General features: G+C 37.6%; 2 protein-coding genes and 1 pseudogene across 9 annotated transcripts; 1 reads left to right on the forward strand and 2 right to left on the reverse strand.

The window, feature by feature from the left end:
- Positions 1–719: 719 nt before the first annotated feature.
- On the reverse strand, positions 720–2,784 carry LOC127970325 (phenazine biosynthesis-like domain-containing protein). Its single transcript, XM_052572835.1, has 9 exons — positions 2,608–2,784; positions 2,388–2,484; positions 2,205–2,303; positions 2,012–2,121; positions 1,876–1,905; positions 1,703–1,791; positions 1,465–1,640; positions 1,204–1,266; positions 720–1,055 (listed from the first exon to the last, which is right to left on the reverse strand). Exons 1-9 carry the CDS (start codon positions 2,689–2,691, stop codon positions 943–945), a joined length of 861 nt encoding a protein of 286 aa, XP_052428795.1. The 5' UTR covers positions 2,692–2,784; the 3' UTR covers positions 720–942.
- A 2,730-nt stretch (positions 2,785–5,514) lies between these two features.
- LOC127970323 (phenazine biosynthesis-like domain-containing protein) lies at positions 5,515–11,091 on the reverse strand (annotated as a pseudogene).
- Positions 11,092–11,900: 809 nt separating this feature from the next.
- LOC127970254 (heterogeneous nuclear ribonucleoprotein H3-like) lies at positions 11,901–17,667 on the forward strand. 8 transcript variants are annotated; one of them, XM_052572659.1, is made up of 10 exons: positions 11,901–12,009; positions 12,873–12,982; positions 13,131–13,235; positions 13,656–13,799; positions 14,196–14,334; positions 14,821–15,011; positions 15,573–15,778; positions 15,886–16,021; positions 16,119–16,175; positions 16,298–17,667. In XM_052572659.1, exons 2-10 carry the CDS (start codon positions 12,895–12,897, stop codon positions 16,369–16,371), a joined length of 1,140 nt encoding a protein of 379 aa, XP_052428619.1. In that variant the 5' UTR covers positions 11,901–12,009; positions 12,873–12,894; the 3' UTR covers positions 16,372–17,667. The 8 variants fall into 8 exon arrangements, with proteins under 8 accessions (XP_052428619.1, XP_052428618.1, XP_052428615.1 ...); XM_052572658.1 differs by having other exon boundaries at positions 11,902–12,009; positions 13,095–13,235; XM_052572655.1 differs by having other exon boundaries at positions 11,903–12,009; positions 13,080–13,235.
- The last annotated feature ends 215 nt before the right edge of the window (positions 17,668–17,882 follow it).

A 17,882-nucleotide genomic window follows, 5' to 3' on the forward strand; every position in this document is an offset into this window, starting at 1 on the left:
TAGAGAGGCTCATGTTTGCGGGAGGGGGGAGCATAACGATGTAGGCTACTTTCACTAGGCAATCTTTCACACTAGACACAGCTGCCTTGAACCGAGCCAGAGTGTGATTACCCCCCTCCCCCTGCCTGCACTCACATTTACACTAAACACTCCAGGCCAGAACATGCTTATACAGGTGCTGGTCATATAACTAGAATATCAACAGAATACCAACAGAACCGCGCTCTGGCCCACCTCTTCCAACCGTGCCTGGGACACTTGAAAGAACCGCACCCGAGTGTGGCACGAGCGACCACACTAGTCAAACGAACTGGGCTTTTGGGGTCAAATGCCCTCGGGCACAGTTCAAAACATCTAGTGTGTGTAACCGTGGCCGAACAGGTTTGACCCCCAAAGCCCAGTTTGTTTGAATCGGTTTGAAGAGGTGGGGCAGAGCACCGTACGCATGCAGTGTTGGAGCAATGAATATCTGATACATTTCTGAACATTTCTGAGTGGCAAAAGTGATAGATCTGTAAAGCAATGGGCCTATATTGTGAGAGGGCTGTATGTTGATGTGTCCCAAACTACTCAAAAAAATAAATCACAAACTTTCCATTTAATAATAATAATAATAATAATAACTGCATTAATGCACTATAAAAATAATTGTCAGCATTAATGTATGCGTTAATGCAATAATGCCTAATGTGGCCAGCCCCTTTATATATATAGAGAGAGAGAGAGAAAGAGAATTTTATTAATATTCTGCAATAAAATGTATAAAACATCCATTTAGATCTACAGACTTTTGAAACCAAATATATTTTATTGTATTTTGTCCTGCAAGTAACCACATTTGTCCATTCAGTGAATGAAACATCAGTTTGTAGATCTTTAAGAAAGAAAATGGACTTATTTCCTTTAAGCTATTATCACATTCAGTGAGAAGGTTTTGCAGGTTTAGATTTTAAGAGTTCCCTGGAGAATGATCTGTGCCTGACCAATGATGTTGAGTCGACCATCATCCCTGATCTCCAGCCCCAACTCTCCCCCACGACTGGAGCACTGGTATGCTGGGAAAACAAATAGGAGAGAATAGAACCTTATTGTGCTTCTTTTTTTTTTTTTATAGAGAAAACTATTTAATCAACTAATTTATGTGAACGAATGGGTCCTTTGATTCTTTAGTGAAGGGGATAAAAAGAAAGAAAAGGTCTATACCCAACATTTTCTTTTTGTTCAGCTTTTCAGACCAGTAGCCAGCAAGAACTGTATGCGCAGACCCTTTGAGAAATAATTATTAGTCTTTTAAATCATAGAGTATTCATATGAATATGAAATGTATGGTGACTATAATTGTGCATTGACATTTCTAACCTATTTGAATTCATAGCTTTATTCACATGAGGAAGCTTCTACAGATTTCTCTTCATGTATTGTAATTTGTTGCATTTTGAGAAGGATGTGATTATTTCAGCTCACCACAGACTGGATCTTCAAGGACCCCTAACCAAGGTGCAAAGTAACGGGAATAGAAGTCATATCCAGGTTGTGCAGTTGAATCTCCTTTCATTGTAACAATGACACCATTCACTTTCCCAGTATATTCATTTTTCAGCAGAGCTTCTTCTTCAGGCTTCAAAGATGTAAGTTCAGATCTGCCAACAACAAACAGTCAATAACCTTATTTTCAGAAATGCCTCTGGATGTCCAGCAGTACCTGTTACATGTGTCAGCAAGACGAATCATCAGGTTCCTTGTGGTTGGATTGTAGCACACATCCTGAATGGGTAAATCTTCTACTATAGCCTGAAAATGTACATAAAAGCTTGTGTTTCCATATCTCATTTTAAAAACCTAACATAATGTTAAAGTACTCACTGGCTAACTTACTTTCAAAAGATCCTTGAATTCATGTTGATCCTGCAAATAAAACAAATACAAAAACAAATACAAAACTACTTGATTAATCATGAGAGACTATGAGTTTTGTTGAAGAAAGCATCTACGAGATGTGTTGTGGTCATACCTGGGGGTTCGGTTTGTTTAAGGGAAAGTCCATTATTAGAGATTCTTCATGCTGACGCACATATAGCTCTCCACGCATCGTCTCAAACACCAGTACAGGGTTGACATTTTCTGTGTGATGATATTGTGCTTTTAGAATAGCCACAGTCCATTGTCTTTGGCCAAAGATTAATGTAAGAACAAGTGTTTCTTACTTTTCATGTAAAAGAGCACTGCTGCTGAGGCCAGTGTCGCATGTCCACAAAGTGGCATCTCACATGTGGGGGTAAACCAGCGTAATCCAAACCTTGCGCCTTTTAAGATATATCGAAACCAAAAGCAGACATGTAAATCAGAGTTGTTTGAATATCTCAACATGCATCTCAGCAGCAGAATACCTGAGGAAAAATCCACAGAATTCCGTCTTGTGATGAAAGCAGTGTCTGATAAATTCATCTCAGCTGCAATGCTCTGATAAAGATCATCTCTCAGCTCCTAAATGTATTACAGAGAAAAAATATATATATTGTACAATGCTAGCACATTTAGATTTTAAAATATTTATACACTATGTAGATCAAATATATAGAAGACTGTCCTATGTAGTGTAATACTTACATTCTCTATGAGACATACTGCAGCAGGATTACCTTTAAAAGGCACATTGGTAAAAGCATCAACAGTAAATATTGGAATTTCCATTGATTACAGCTGTTCAGCTCTAGGGTTTTTTCTAGCACCTTTTAAGTATTTTTAGAGCTGTATTTGAGATCAAGTTAGACTTTGACCCTAATGGCATAGCAGCTCACTTTAGCTTTAAAGGTACAGACTCATGATTTCGAAATGTCTTTTTAGGCTGACTTTGTACTGATTTGACTGTAAAATAGTGGAAGATATAATAATGGTAATTTATTATTTGTATGTATGTATGTATATACGTATGTGTTTGTGTGTTTATATATGTAGTTCAGTCATTAAACTGTGGATGGCACAGGCTGATGGGTTGTTAACATAACTGATAATATTCAGAGAAATAAACGTCTTGACACAAGCTGACTGGTTCATGTTGCATATGCAGCCAATGAGCTTACAGCCTTGCATTTATATGGCTGGCTTGCATTCACTTGAGATTCTTGCAGCACACTTTCAGAGTTTCTCTGAAACCCTCTACCTTACTCAGCTCCACCTGCTTAGATCTGCTACAGGTTATTTTATGTGCAGCAGCAGTATGTTTTAGATTCTCACAGCACCATATTGCCATTTGCACTGGCAGTAGCAAGCCCTGTACTTGCTTGCAGCAGCAGCAATAAACTACAACTACAGCAATAACCAACAATAACAATTGAGCAGCAGTGTAGCAGATCTATTCCGCAAAGACCAAATGGATATGGATATATATGCAGGTGAATCTCATTAAATTAGAATGTCATGGAAAGGTTAATTTATTTCAGTAATAAAACTCAAATTGGAAACTTGTGTATTAAATAAATTCAGTGCACACAGACTGAAGTAGTTTAAGTATTTGGTTCTTTTAATTGTAATGATTTTGACTCACATTTAACAAAAACCCACCAATTCAACATCTCAACAAATTAGAATATGGTGACATGCCAATCAACTAATCAACTCAAAACACCTGCAAAGGTTTCCTGAGCCTTCGAAATGGTCTTTCTGTTTGGTTTACTAGGCTACACAATCATGGGGAAGACTGCTGATCTGACAGTTGTCCAAAAGACAATCATTGACACCCTTCACAAGGAAGGGTAAGCCACAAACATTCATTGCCAAAGAAGCTGGCTGTTCACAGAGTGCTGTGTCCAAGCATGTTAACAGAAGGTTGAGTGGAAGGAAAAAGTGTGGAATAAAAAGATGCACAACCAACCGAGACAACTGCAGTCTTATGAGGATTGTCAAGCAAAATCTATTCAAGAATTTGAGAGAACTTCACGAGGAATAGACTGAGGCTGGGGTCAAGGCATCAAGAGCCACCACACACAGACGTGTCAAGAAAATTACTGAACCACAGACAACGTCAAAGGCATCTTACCTGGGCTAAGGAGAAGAAGAACTGGACTGTTGCCCATTAGTCCAATGTTCTCTTTTGAGATGAGAGCAAGTTTTGTATTTCATTTGGAAACCAAGGTCCTAGAGTCTAGAGGAAGGGTGGAGAAGCTCATAACTTACAGCGATTTGTTTCGTAGACGGAGTCTGGAAGGGCATAATCGCCAAGCATTTACTTTCTCGTGGAGGGGCGCTTGTCTAAAGTTTAAAATCATTGGGTAAGCCAATTACATAACGTTTGGTTATGACGTGTTATTTGCCAGCTCAGCCACCATGAACATCCACTGTAAACACAGGAATGCTGCGAAAACAAAACTATGGAGCAAGTTTCGCTGCCCCTTTTTACCTGATCCTGCATGAGAGCAACCAAGAGGGATACAATTACAATTATCGCCTTGCCAGACTTTGGCCTCCCCAGTTTCTCGCTGATGATCGGTAACGGTTGATAAATTAAACTTTCCCGAGTTTTGTGGCCCTACTTTTGCGAGTAGGGCCACAAAATCACCTCCATTCAAAGTGTGAAACAATGTCTCCATGTCCGCTGTCGTTTTCGATTTCCCTAAACTACGATCCTAAATTTGGCGCTTAGCGTCTACGTCACGGCTCTCAGCCCGCCCTCTGTTCGGTGATTGGTCAGCTGTTTTGGAGCTGGAAGAAAACTGGGAGATGGTTTGCTATCTCAGACTGAGTAAAGAAGGGAACTGAAATTGAGTTGAAGTATGAAGTCTGATGTAGTCAGGCTAAAGGTACCTGCCCACACTGCCAAAACCACCAAAAGTTGGTTAAATGATCATGGTGTTGGTGTGCTTTACTGGCCAGCAAACTTACCAGACCAAAAACCCACAGAGAAGCTATGGGGTATTGTCGAGGAAAATTAGAAACGACCAAAAAATGCAGATGAGCTGAAGGCCACTGTCAAAGAAATCTGGGCTTCCATACCACCTCAGCAGTGCCCCAAACTGATCACCTCCATGCCACGCCGGATTGAGGCAGAAATTAAAGCAAAAGGAGCCCCTACCAAGTACTGAGTACATGTGCAGTAAATGAACATACTTTCCAGAAGGCCAACATTGCACTAAAATTGTTTTTTTTATTAGTCTTATGAAGTAGTCTAATTTGTTGAGATCGTGAATAGTTGGGTTTTTGTTAAATGTGAGCCAAAAATCATCACATTTAAAGAACCAAAGACTTAAACTACATTAGTCTGTGTGCATTGAATTTATTTAATACACAAGTTTCACAATTTGAGTTTAATTACTGAAATAAATTAACCTTTCCACAACATTCTAATTTATTGAGATGCACCTGTACATGGATATTGTCATATCATATCACCATGTTGTTTGTTGCATTTTTACCTATTGGTATTTTCTTGTAAATATGTTCTCTTGCTTCAGTTTCTCCTTATGGCTGTAAAATAGACAATTTCATTAACATTCTTTAATAAAATGTATAAAACATTCATCCATTAAATACCAAACATTTTTATTGTATTTTGGCATGCAAGTAACCACACATTTGTCCATTCATTGAATGAAACATCAGTTTGTAGAACTTTAAGAAAGAAAATTGACTTATTTCCATTAAGCTATTATCACATTCAGTGAGAAGGTTTTGCAGGTTTAGATTTTAAGAGTTCCCTGGAGAATGATCTGTGCCTGACCAATGATGTTGAGTCGACCATCATCCCTGATCTCCAGCCCCAACTCTCCCCCACGACTGGAGCACTGGTATGCTGGGAAAACAAATAGGAGAGAATAGAACCTTATCGTGCTTCTTTTTTAATAGAGAAAACGATTTAATTAAATAATTTATGTGAATGAATGGGTCCTTTGATTCCTTAGTGAAGGGGATAAAAAGAAAGAAAAGGTCTTTACCCAACATTTTCTTTTTGTTCAGCTTTTCAGACCAGTAGCCAGCAAGAACTGTATGCGCAGACCCTTTGAGAAATAATTATTAGTCTTTTAAAGCAAGAAACAAAGTCATAGTGGATTTTACCAATAGCTAGGCTGGACCATACTTGCTAATACGATAATCAACCGATAGCTCTAAAAACGGATACTGAATGAAAACTAAAATAGTGCTGTACTATTAAAAAAAATAAAAAACTACTGAGCCATACTAGATGATGTTGAAATTAACACTCTGACAAGATAGCCATCTTTAAATATATACACACAAAGGCCATAGCATTGAAATGACATGCATATGGATATTGTTTGTATACTTTCAAACTTTATCTGCTTCTATTGTAGGACACTCAATGATTTTCTAAACAAAATAACAAAATATAGCAGTCACACGGGGCAAAAGCACAGCACCAAGTCTAGGAGAACTCTCACTCGCAGGTATTCCATCATGTTAAACCAGACAGGTAACATTCAGTCATGATTGCCCTTACGAAAGGAAAATATATTTACCAATATATTTCTTAAAATATATTGTAATATATTATTTTCCCTTTTTATTTTCTAATACATTATATATTTAAATATATTTAATAATATATTGATGATACATATATAATATATTGCAAAATATACAAATGATTGCCTCTTTCAATATATTGCAATATATTAGAAAAAATACATATATTTAAAGGGGGGGTGAAATGCTCGTTTTCACTCAATATCCTGTTAATCTTGAGTACCTATAGAGTAGTACTGCATCCTTCATAACTCCAAAAAGTCTTTAGTTTTATTATATTCATAAGAGAAAGATAGTCTGTACCGATTTTTCCCGGAAAAACACGACCATTTGGAGGCATGACGTGTGGGCGGAGCTAAAGAATCACGAGCGCCAGTAGGCTTTTGCGTTGAGAGCGTTTGGAAGCTGTGACATTACCGTGAGGACAAAACCAACCAAAACAAACCATGGCTAACAGTCAGATTCAGCATATATTTATGATCCAGAATCAGATCCAGAGGCTGAAATTTAACAAGAGCAGCATCAGCAACGACGTCTCTATGTGGTATGTACTGAAACTGTATATATTTGCTTAGCGGCTTTGGAAAATTACTAAGTTCCACTTTGTCGTCATCTTTTTTTTTTTTTTTAAGCTGTACATGTGGAAAGTGCAGTTTGATGACAACATCGCATGTTGTTTACTTGATGTGCTTACGCGCCGATAGCTAAGTTAACAACAGAGATATTTGAAGCAGTTTTACTCCCCCGCATGCGGTTCCAACACACGATCGTGAACCTTTTTCGTTGGGACTGCATTATCCTTAAGAAATAAACGATGTGCAAATCCGTCGTCAAACTGGGCCTTGTTGGTAAAACAAGAAAAAACAGCATTAAGGGACCAGTGGATGGAGTATTTTTACAGAGCATCAACGGAGTTGTGCAAGTGTTTTTGTTTGTTCCCTGCATTTCGAAGATGATTGTTTTACAAACAAGGCCCAGTTTGACGACGGATTTGCGTATCGTTTATTTCTTAAGGATGATGCAATCCCAATGAAAAAGGGTCACGATCGTGTGTTGGAACCGTAGGCGGTGAGTAAAACTTTTTCAAATATCTCTGCCTCCTTGTTAGTGCGTCCGCCTCCCATGCCAGAGACCCGGGTTCGAGCCCCGCTCGGAGCGAGTCGTTGCTGCTTCTGCTTTCGTTCAGTTTCAGCCTCAGGATCTGATTCTGGATCATAAATAAACGGCTGAATCTGACTGTAAGCCATGGTTTGTTTTGGATGATGGTTTTTCCCTCATGGTAATGTCACAGCTTCCAAACGCTCTCAACACAAAAGCCTACTGGCGCTCGTGATTCTTTAGCTCCGCCCACACATCACGCCTCCAGCCGGTCGTGTTTTTCCAGGAAAAATCGGTACAGACTATCTTTCTCTTATGAATATAATAAAACTAAAGACTTTTTGGAGTTATGAAGGATGCAGTACTACTCTATAGGTACTCAAGATTAACAGGATATTGAGTGAAAACGAGCATTTCACCCCCCCTTTAAGAATATATGCCTAATATATTACATGATATTTTCCAATATACTGCAATATATTTTTGTTTCATAAGGGTGACTATTAAATGGTGCTTAGGAATAGTGTGCACATCAAATTATCTAGATTCACTGAACCTGGATCAGTCAGGTTTTGGACTTTAATAATCGCTTTTCTAATCATTTAACAGCCCCCAGTTTTCTTTCTTATGCCACAGCTTTTAATATGAAACCTCACTGGCTAACAAATGCATTAATTTTAACCCCCCCCCCCCCCCCCCAACCTTATTGTGCATTTCCATTTGAATTCATGGCCTTCACATGAGGAAGCTTCTACAGATTTCTCTTCATGTATTGTAATTTGCTGCATTTTGAGAATTATGTGATCATTTCAGCTCACCACAGACTGGATCTTCAAGGACCCCTAACCAAGGAGAAAAGTAACGGGAATAGAAGTCATATCCAGGTTGTGCAGTTGAATCTCCTTTCATTGTAACAATGACACCATTATTTCATTTCATTTCATTTTCCCAGTATATTCATTTTTCAGCAGAGATTTTGCTTCAGGCTTCAAAGATGTAAGTTCAGATCTGCCAACAATAAACAATCAACAACGTTGCATGATGATCTAGATACAAAAAATAAATGGCCATTTTGGACAATATTACCAACATACTATTAGTTATTGTGTGATTATATGCTGCTTTAAAAAGTGTTCGATTTAAAATTTGCAATAAATTCTATGTTCTATGTAATAAATTCTAATACAATGCCATCCTCACTATTATTTTCTTCCTTGTTATATTCAGCCTCTGGATGTCCAGCAGTACCTGTTACATGTGTCAGCAAGACGAATCATCAGGTTCCTTGTGGTTGGATTGTAGCACACATCCTGAATGGGTAAATCTTCTACTATAGCCTGAAAATGCACATAAAAGCTTGTGTTTCCATATCTCATTTTAAAAACCTAACATAATGTTAAAGTACTCACTGGCTAACTTACTTTCAAAAGATCCTTGAATTCATGTTGATCCTGCAAATAAAACATACAAAACTCACTAAATTCTGACTGAAAAACATTACTTAATTAATCAAATTTTGTTGAATAAAGCATCTACGAGATGTGTTGTGGTCATACCTGGGGGTTCGGTTTGTTTAAGGGAAAGTCCATTATTAGAGATTCTTCATGCTGACGCACATATAGCTCTCCACGCATCGTCTCAAAAACCAGTACAGGGTTGACATTTTCTGTGTGATGATATTGTGCTTTTAGAATAGCCACAGTCCATTGTCTTTGGCCAAAGATTAATGTAAGAACAAGTGTTTCTTACTTTTCATGTAAAAGAGCACTGCTGCTGAGGCCAGTGTCGCATGTCCACAAAGTGGCATCTCACATGTGGGGGTAAACCAGCGTAATCCAAACCTTGCGCCTTTTAAGATATATCGAAACCAAAAGCAGACATGTAAATCAGAGTTGTTTGAATATCTCAACATGCATCTCAGCAGCAGAATACCTGAGGAAAAATCCACAGAATTCCGTCTTGTGATGAAAGCAGTGTCTGATAAATTCATCTCAGCTGCAATGCTCTGATAAAGATCATCTCTCAGCTCCTAAATGCATTACAGAGAAACATTTCACATTCTGATCTTTATAGCTGCTTACATATTTAAATGAGTGCTGTCAACTTTTTCGCAATTAATCCCTCCTAACATTAAGGTTTTTAAATGTGCATTTCAATAATTTCACATGTAATCTTCAAATTAATGTAGAAACAAGATTAATACAGTGTTTTAATATTTGTTTTGTAGCATCTTTTTTTTTTTGACTGAAGGCGAGTATCACTGATACCAATACTACTACTGATGTCTCTATGAAATAAAACTTCCCCCCTAATATTTAACCATTGACTATAGCCAGCCACTCAACATTAGTATACGTAATTGAGAGCTAACCATTTTAAAAATTAAAAAAAAATTATTCTAATTAAAGTGAACTTAAAACAATCTTCACATAAACCAATTATAATAAATGTCATATTTAGCTACCTATACCCTTAAGCAGGTAGGAAAAATACAGAAAATTACTAAAGTTAGGCTATCAAACACTAAAATCTAAAAAAAACACCTTTCTCTTTTTTCTTTAGTTCTTTGCGGACATCACAGCAGCGGGGTTATTAGATTGTTGGCTGCTATTACTTTACTGGCACTGCAACTTGATGCGGATCCGGCATGCATCTATTTTCTCACAACTCTAGACTATAGAATATGGAAGGCCATTAGGGCCAAAACATGTGGTACTAATGCGTTAACACATCACGTTCGCAAGCAATTATGAGTTACTGTGCATTTACGTATTAACGTGTAAATTCTGTTAATAAGTAAATTAAGTTTTAAGCCACAATTACGTGTTAACATGTTAGTATCACATGTTTCCGCCCTAATGGCCTTCCATATGACACTTCTGCAGAGCAAAAGTGTTCTGACTTTGTGGGTGTTTTCAAATTGCTGCTCTCTGTTTTGGCCTCGCCCACTGATCTAGTAACTCCTATTACTTTCCTGCAGAGACCTATACTTGTGGGGAGCACAACTCTTTACCTTTTCTGGCATAATTCAGGTCCTAAAGTTTCAATGAAAGTTTTAATGAACCTAACGTTTTAATTAACTGACAAGTTGAATGGGGTGTGTTAGATGAGGAGGACAGTAATGGAAAGCTCCATGACAGTTTTGAAAAGCACTGCATTTCAGAGACATGTTCTTAAATCTGACTCATATAAAACAAATACTAACAAACATGCAAAGTTTTTATGCTGTTGAACATGCTGTTGTGTATGCGTTAATGCACTAATTTTGACAGCACTAGTTTAAAAAAATCAGAAATGTAAAAAAAAAAAAAAAAAACATAAAACTGTCTTTTGCAGTGTAATACTTACATTCTCTATAAGACATACTGCAGCAGGATTACCTTTGAATGGCAAATTTGTAAAAGAATCAACAGTAAATATTGGAATCTCCATTGCTTCTACTCTAGAGTTAAACAGCTGTAACAAGTATAGCGTGACATTTAGCAAGTCACAGTCCAGTGCTGCTTTGAGGCTTGCTAAAAGTGACCCCAGTAGTGTAACCCCCTTTTTAAAGTTACAGGCAACACGTAATTATAAATATGATTACACAAATTAATTACATGTAATTACATGCCATTAGCCTATTTATTTATTTTTTGTTTACACTATTTTAACAGTGTACAGTGTAATTATACATTTAAGTACTGAGTAATATTAATTAACTACATGTACTTACTATATGGTTAGAGTTATAATTTGGGTTTGGTCATGGGTTACTTGCATGTAATTATGCATTATTATTATTATTATAGAAAGTACATGTAACAAGGACACTTTAAAATAAAGTGTTACCTTTTTAAATATGGATACGAAGTAAAATGTTTGTACATAATAAGTGCATTGTATCAAAAAATGTATTAAACCTTTAGTAGCGACATAGTTAAACGGCACTTGTTAATTTGTAATGAGTTGCAATATTAATATTATCTGTATGCATTGTTGCACTGTTGAATTTTCTACTGTCAACACAGTCAAAAACTGAAAAATGTACATTACTAAAAATGTTTATTTTCTTCATGACTGTTATGTAGGAGGGAAAAATCGAAGTGGGAGTTCTAACTCTACCCACAGCTGGACCGTTACTTGTTTGTTCAGAACTGCAGATAGTCTCTCGCGGTAATACATATGGCCCTTTATGTGTCTGGAGCGTTATAATGTGCCACACTGCAGTATTATACTGGATTAAGTATAAGCTTAGTGACTACGTTTGATAATGACTGTTCCGTGATGCATGCACCCTACACGCTTGGAGCCTCGGCTCACACCTCAGACCGTTCGGTGTGCCTGCAGTGAGCCAGAGCGAGCTCAGTGTCCTCTGACCGACCGGACCGCGATCTCGCGAGACTTCGCCCCTGGACTATCATTCAGGGTTACCTGAGAGGACGGCGCTTGACGGTGAGAAATGACGTGAAATTCGCTATGCATGTATATATTTCTTCATATTTAACTTTTTATTTATAAACTTATAATTTACACGCAATGGTGAATATATTTTGTGTACTTTGGACCGCGGAAGTGCTGTTTTATGTTCCAGAAACTGTCAACTTGTCGGTCGTTGATTCCTGTCAGGAGAGTATGTCGCTAATGTTACAGTCGTTGTGTATAAAGTTAACCGGTTTCGGTTGTCGGTTTGTTAGACACATGACCGACCTCATGACGACATATTTTCCAGATGCTATATATATATAACATGTACCATGTTAGCTCGGTCTCAAGTTTAAAACCCTCCCGTGTTTTGACCTACCGGTAGTGGCTGTCTAGCTAGCTAACGCTATCTAACTTAAATTGACGTTTAATATAAGGTTCAAGGCAAGCTTGTCACTATTGTCACTAACGTTACACCAAAACATGTTGCGTTTGTGTGAAATGTCATTATTGTCTTTTTCTCTCTTGAAGGAAGCCTCTGGCTCTTGACAACATAGCTGTCTCTCAAAATTATTGAAATGCCTACCTGGACAGCATTTTTTTGGGCTTCATACGTACGCTCCTGAAATGCCCAGAAATTCTAAGTAACGTTAGGCATCTTCCTGGGTTTGAGGCACTGCCACTACAAAGAAAACAATAATACAAACTATTTTGATTGAGTTTAGAGTATTGACTAATTAACACTGTGCTGTCTAGGTAGGCACTTACTGGTTTTGATACACTGCCAAGGTTGTCAAGACAAAAAAAAAAAAAAAAAAGAAGCCTAAAATGACCTATTTTGATAGAGTCTAAATGGAGGCACAGCATATGTGTTACATTAATTTGGTTTTCAGATACAGTCCTGTCAGGGTAAACATGTCTCATAATGATGAAGGATATGTGGTACGGATCCGTGGTTTGCCTTGGTCATGCACACAAGAGGAAGTGGCCTCCTTTTTCTCTGGTATGCAAACTCTCAAACTAAAAGCATATTTGTAGCACTCTGTGTGAGTTTACAGAAAAGGACCTGCACATGTGATTCGCCCTATTTTAACTTACAGATTGTGACATTGTAGGGAAAGTGAATGGGGTGTGTTTTACCTTCTCCAAAGAGGGAAGGCCGAGTGGAGAGGCGTTTGTGGAGCTGAAGACATCAGGGGACATTAAAAGGGCTTTGGCAAAAGATCGTAAATACATGGGTCATCGTTACATCGAAGGTACATTCCTGTACACAATGTAGAAAATTCTGCCATTATGGTATTTAAAGTAATAGTTCACCCAGAAATTTTAATTGTCGTCTTTTACTCACCCTCCACTTGTTCCAAAACCAGTATTAGTTTTTGTCTTTCAATTCTTTAAAAGTAATTAAATTCATGTGCCCTAGTAATCAAAAACATTAACATACCCCCCTTCTCAAAATTGCAACAATTAGAAAATGACAATGATTAAGTCAATTTCAGTTGTACAAAAATAGGTCCTACATTTCTTTTTTCCTTTTCAAAAAGTCACTTTACTCAGATATGCATCACTATAGGACAGAAAACATGATTGTTTCATGCAGACTTAAATAGCACAGGTTGATATGTTTATACGTTTGTTTGTTAAAATTGATTGTCTGCCTCTTGATGCTTCCACAGTGTTCAAGTCGAACCGTAGCGAGATGGATTGGGTGCTGAAACGCTCTGGTCCCACAGACTATGACAGCAGCAGCGGATGCATGCTGCGTCTAAGAGGACTGCCTTTTGGCTGCAGTAAAGAAGAAATTTTACAGTTCTTTTCAGGTACATCTGTTGTTCCACTTCAACACCTCCTAGACTTGCAGATAATGCTAGGACATCTTTTTTTGTCAGTTCTTTTTTATGTCTTTATATATTTAGTCAAATCACATTTTGAAAGTTTTTCCATTTTATATATTCAGCAGATTATTTAGCATGTTTTGGTTGTATTTAACATTTATATGTCGCCAGCGTCACAGAGCTGGCTGTGCTATAATTTTTCTTGATTTAAATTTCATGGATTTATCCTTTGTGGTTTGCTCTAGGGTTTTTGTCTGACATAGGGATTGATTTAGGGGCTCAATTGGGGGGGGGGGGGGCTCAAAATATTTTCTGCAGATGAGAATGTTGCGGCTCTTTAACATGTCTCCCCATATGGGGTTATTTGTCCTTGGGTTAAAGGGTTGAAAATCGTGCCAAATGGGATAACATTGCCGATGGACTACCAGGGGAGGAGCACAGGGGAAGCCTTCGTGCAGTTTGCCTCAAAGGAGATAGCAGAAAAGGCTCTGGGGAAACACAAGGAAAGAATAGGGCACAGGTGGGGCCGGCAAGACTGGGCTGGGTGCTAATGCTATCTCTAAATGTGGGGTGGGGGGTCATGCATCTTTCTGCTCTGGAAAAAGATGGTATGATCATGCTATTACACATGAAATTTAGAAATTTAAAAATTACATTGTCATGAGGGGACAAAAAATAGGCTGAAATATGATTTCATATATCGTTGGGGAACATACTGCAGAAGCAAAGAAGCCCTTTAATGAACAGGCACTTTACAATACTTTAAAATTCTGTTTCTGTCTGAAATTGTCCTTTAGATACAGTTAAATGTTATGACTGGGCAGGATTTCAGACACGTACTACTTCTCCCTCTGGTCAGTAACTGGCAATAAACTGTCAGTTATTGTGATAATGAATTTAGATAGTGGGCCCCAAATACTGTCCTCCCTGAAATCTTCCTCATTGCTGTTAAACATTCAGCAGCCTGTACGTTTATTAACTTGTTGCATTTCAAAAATAAACTCAGGTACATAGAGATATTCAAAAGCAGCCGAAATGAAATGCGTGTATACTATGAAGTACCCCGGAGGATGATGGGACAGAGGCCTAGTCCATACGACAGACCCATGATGGGACGCGGAGGCTTCTTTGGGCCCGGGCCTGGAAGGGGAGGTGCTGTCCTGGACCAGATGCGCAGCGGAGGAGGTTACAGCAGTGGTATGCTACTTTAATAGTGCTTTGTAGCTTTATTAAATAATCTTTTGTTTATTAACTAACTGATTATTAAATAAACACTGGGTTTGAATGGCTATGTGCACACCGTTCGAAAGTTTGGGCTCAGATGGAATATTTTAAAAATGGAAATGAGTCTTTTTAAACTGTGAAGGTTTTGATTTGATTGAAAAGTTACAAAAGATTTATATTTTTAAATAAAAGCAGATTCATCAAATATCGTAAAATATGTTTTACCCGTTCCACAAAAAAAAAAAAAAAAAAAAAGTATTATAATACAAAATATTTATTGAGCAGCAAATCTGCACATTAGAATAATTTCTGAAGAGTCATGTGACTCTGAAGACTGAAGTAATGGCTGCTGAAAATTCAGCCTTCAATAGCAATACAATTTCACAATATTGCTACTTTAATTTATGATCAAATAAATGCTTAGGTAAGCTTTCCTTCAAAAAAAAAAAAAAAAAATTACTGATCACAAACCTTTAAACAGTGCATCACTAACTGGAAGTGATGTTAAAGATTAACTTGACTTTCCTTTTTAAGGATATGGCGGGTTTGACAACTACAATGGCTTTAACAACTACTGCTTTGGTAATGGCATGTTTGAAGAGCGTGTGCGAGATGATCGAGGAAGAGGAAAAATGGGGGGTCAAGGCTACAGCAGTGAGTCAAACTCAGGCTTTCACAGTGGCCATTTTGTGCACATGAGAGGCCTACCGTTCCGCGCTACAGAGGCAGACATCGCACATGTAAGAAACACCACAGTTTTCTCATTTCTTGTGGATATATTCTTACAATATTTTGTTTTATAGTGAAGTATTATTGCCCTTGTGTGTGCGTTTAATTTCTTTTTTAGTTCTTTGCCCCATTCCTTCCTGTGAGGGTGCACATTGATGTAGGACCTAATGGAAAGTCTACAGGAGAGGCAGACGTTGAGTTCGGATCTCACGAAGATGCTGTATCTGCCATGTCAAAAGACAAGAATCATATGCGTAAGTTGTCTCCAAACCTCTCTCTTAGTCAAACTGTACCGCTGTCCTAATTATTTTCGGTATCACATTTATCCTTGCACTGGTTTCCTCTCTGCAGAGCATCGTTACATTGAGCTTTTCCTGAATTCAACTTCAAGTGGGCTGTCCGAAATGGGTTAGTATGACTGCGTGGAGATTGTTATCGTGTAATAGTTTTGTTGAAGTGTATGGGTGAGAAGGTGTGAAGACAGCATTCAAATCTAAGTCTTTTGTTTTTGGGGCATGAAAACACTGCAGGCCGCGGAGGAGGTTTCTATGGCAACTCTGCTGGTATGGGCTCTCGAGGAAGTGGACAAAGGGGGATGTATTGAGGATGCTTACAAATCATGCACTTTTCAACCCAAAGTTGGAACTTCCAGCTTTGAAGTTCTTTTTATATGAAAATGTTTTCACATGTTCCTATGAAATATGCCCGAACTATTTTGCAGGATTGAAGAAAAGAAAATCTAAATCCATCTATATATCTAATATATAATATATATATATTTAAGCTGTTGCATATAGATTGACCGGCTACTGTACATTTTGCTTAATGATTTTTATATGACATTCTGTGTTGAAGTCTAAATAAGGGTGTTTTCAGACCTGTACATCGTTTGCTTTGTTTCGAAACAGGGACTTAATTTGTTACAATGTTGCATTTTCTTCTAAATTCGGTTCGTGTTCACGAGGCAACATTGCAAAGCGTACAAAACTGTTTACGCAGGTCACCTGTGAGTAAAACTGTCGTCTAATTGGTCAGAGTTGACCTGTTTACGTTCCTCTGCATCATTCATCGAGATGGATTGATAAGTTCGCTCCGCGTGCTTATTGTAGCTTTATAGCTATGAATGTAGCTGTTACTCCCGCTCTCAGTATCCACTGACTAACCTCAACATAAACAACTACATTGAAATAAGAGCACATGCATTTTTAGTTACAGCCAGCGGGGTATCAAGGCCTCATCTAGACAGCATTTTTGTAATGCACAGAGAATAGCAATTAAATACACATTTTAATATGAAGAGCTACTCTTTGGTTTTTGACTGCAATAACAAATATTCTCACAGAATCAGACACTGACTGCTGCTTTTAATATAGCATATTTACTGTTATGAATTATGATACCGCTTGGTTTTTTGGTCTGTTGGGTTGGATTGCTTTCTCACCATGAGTGATCTTCAATCCAGGGTCTGTTTGCAATCAGGCTGAGATCACCTCTTCAAGGAGGTCTCTGTACGCTTATCTGGTCCACTTTAGGCGCGCACCTGAGTCACACCTGCCCAAACAAACCGCACCAAGAAGGACAACGAACTCTAGAACGATTCAACAAATCTTAATGAGGCAGGTGTGAAAGAACCCTAAAGATATGCGCTTTGTATGTATTTTGACTCAGAATTGAATGAAGAGTGAATAGTTGCGTGTGTGAGACTGCACTTTTATTTTCTTTCCCAGAGCAATAACATCATTTTGGATGTTTACCTGTTTTCCTGCTCAGTAAAATTTGTAATAGAAACCTGTGAAATTTACACATCCGTGGAATAAAATCTTTTATTGATATATTTTATTTTTGACCTAAGAATGTTCATTGAAGACCTATAATGTAAAGAATAAACTGTGATATCTTGCTTTTGGACATATTATGTTTTTTTATACACCGTAAGATTTGTGTAGCCTTGAGTTGTGTACAGTATCTTTAAAACTTCAGGGTCAGAAAGATTTTTAAAATGTTTTCCAAGCATTTATTTAATATTTATTTTATTTTAATATTTCAAAAATACTATAAAAGTAATATTATGTAATCATTTAAATAAACTAACAGTTTAAATAATGTATTTTAAAG

The sequence above is a fragment of the Carassius gibelio genome, chromosome B13, assembly GCF_023724105.1.
Source record: "Carassius gibelio isolate Cgi1373 ecotype wild population from Czech Republic chromosome B13, carGib1.2-hapl.c, whole genome shotgun sequence".
Classification (NCBI taxonomy): domain Eukaryota; kingdom Metazoa; phylum Chordata; class Actinopteri; order Cypriniformes; family Cyprinidae; genus Carassius; species Carassius gibelio.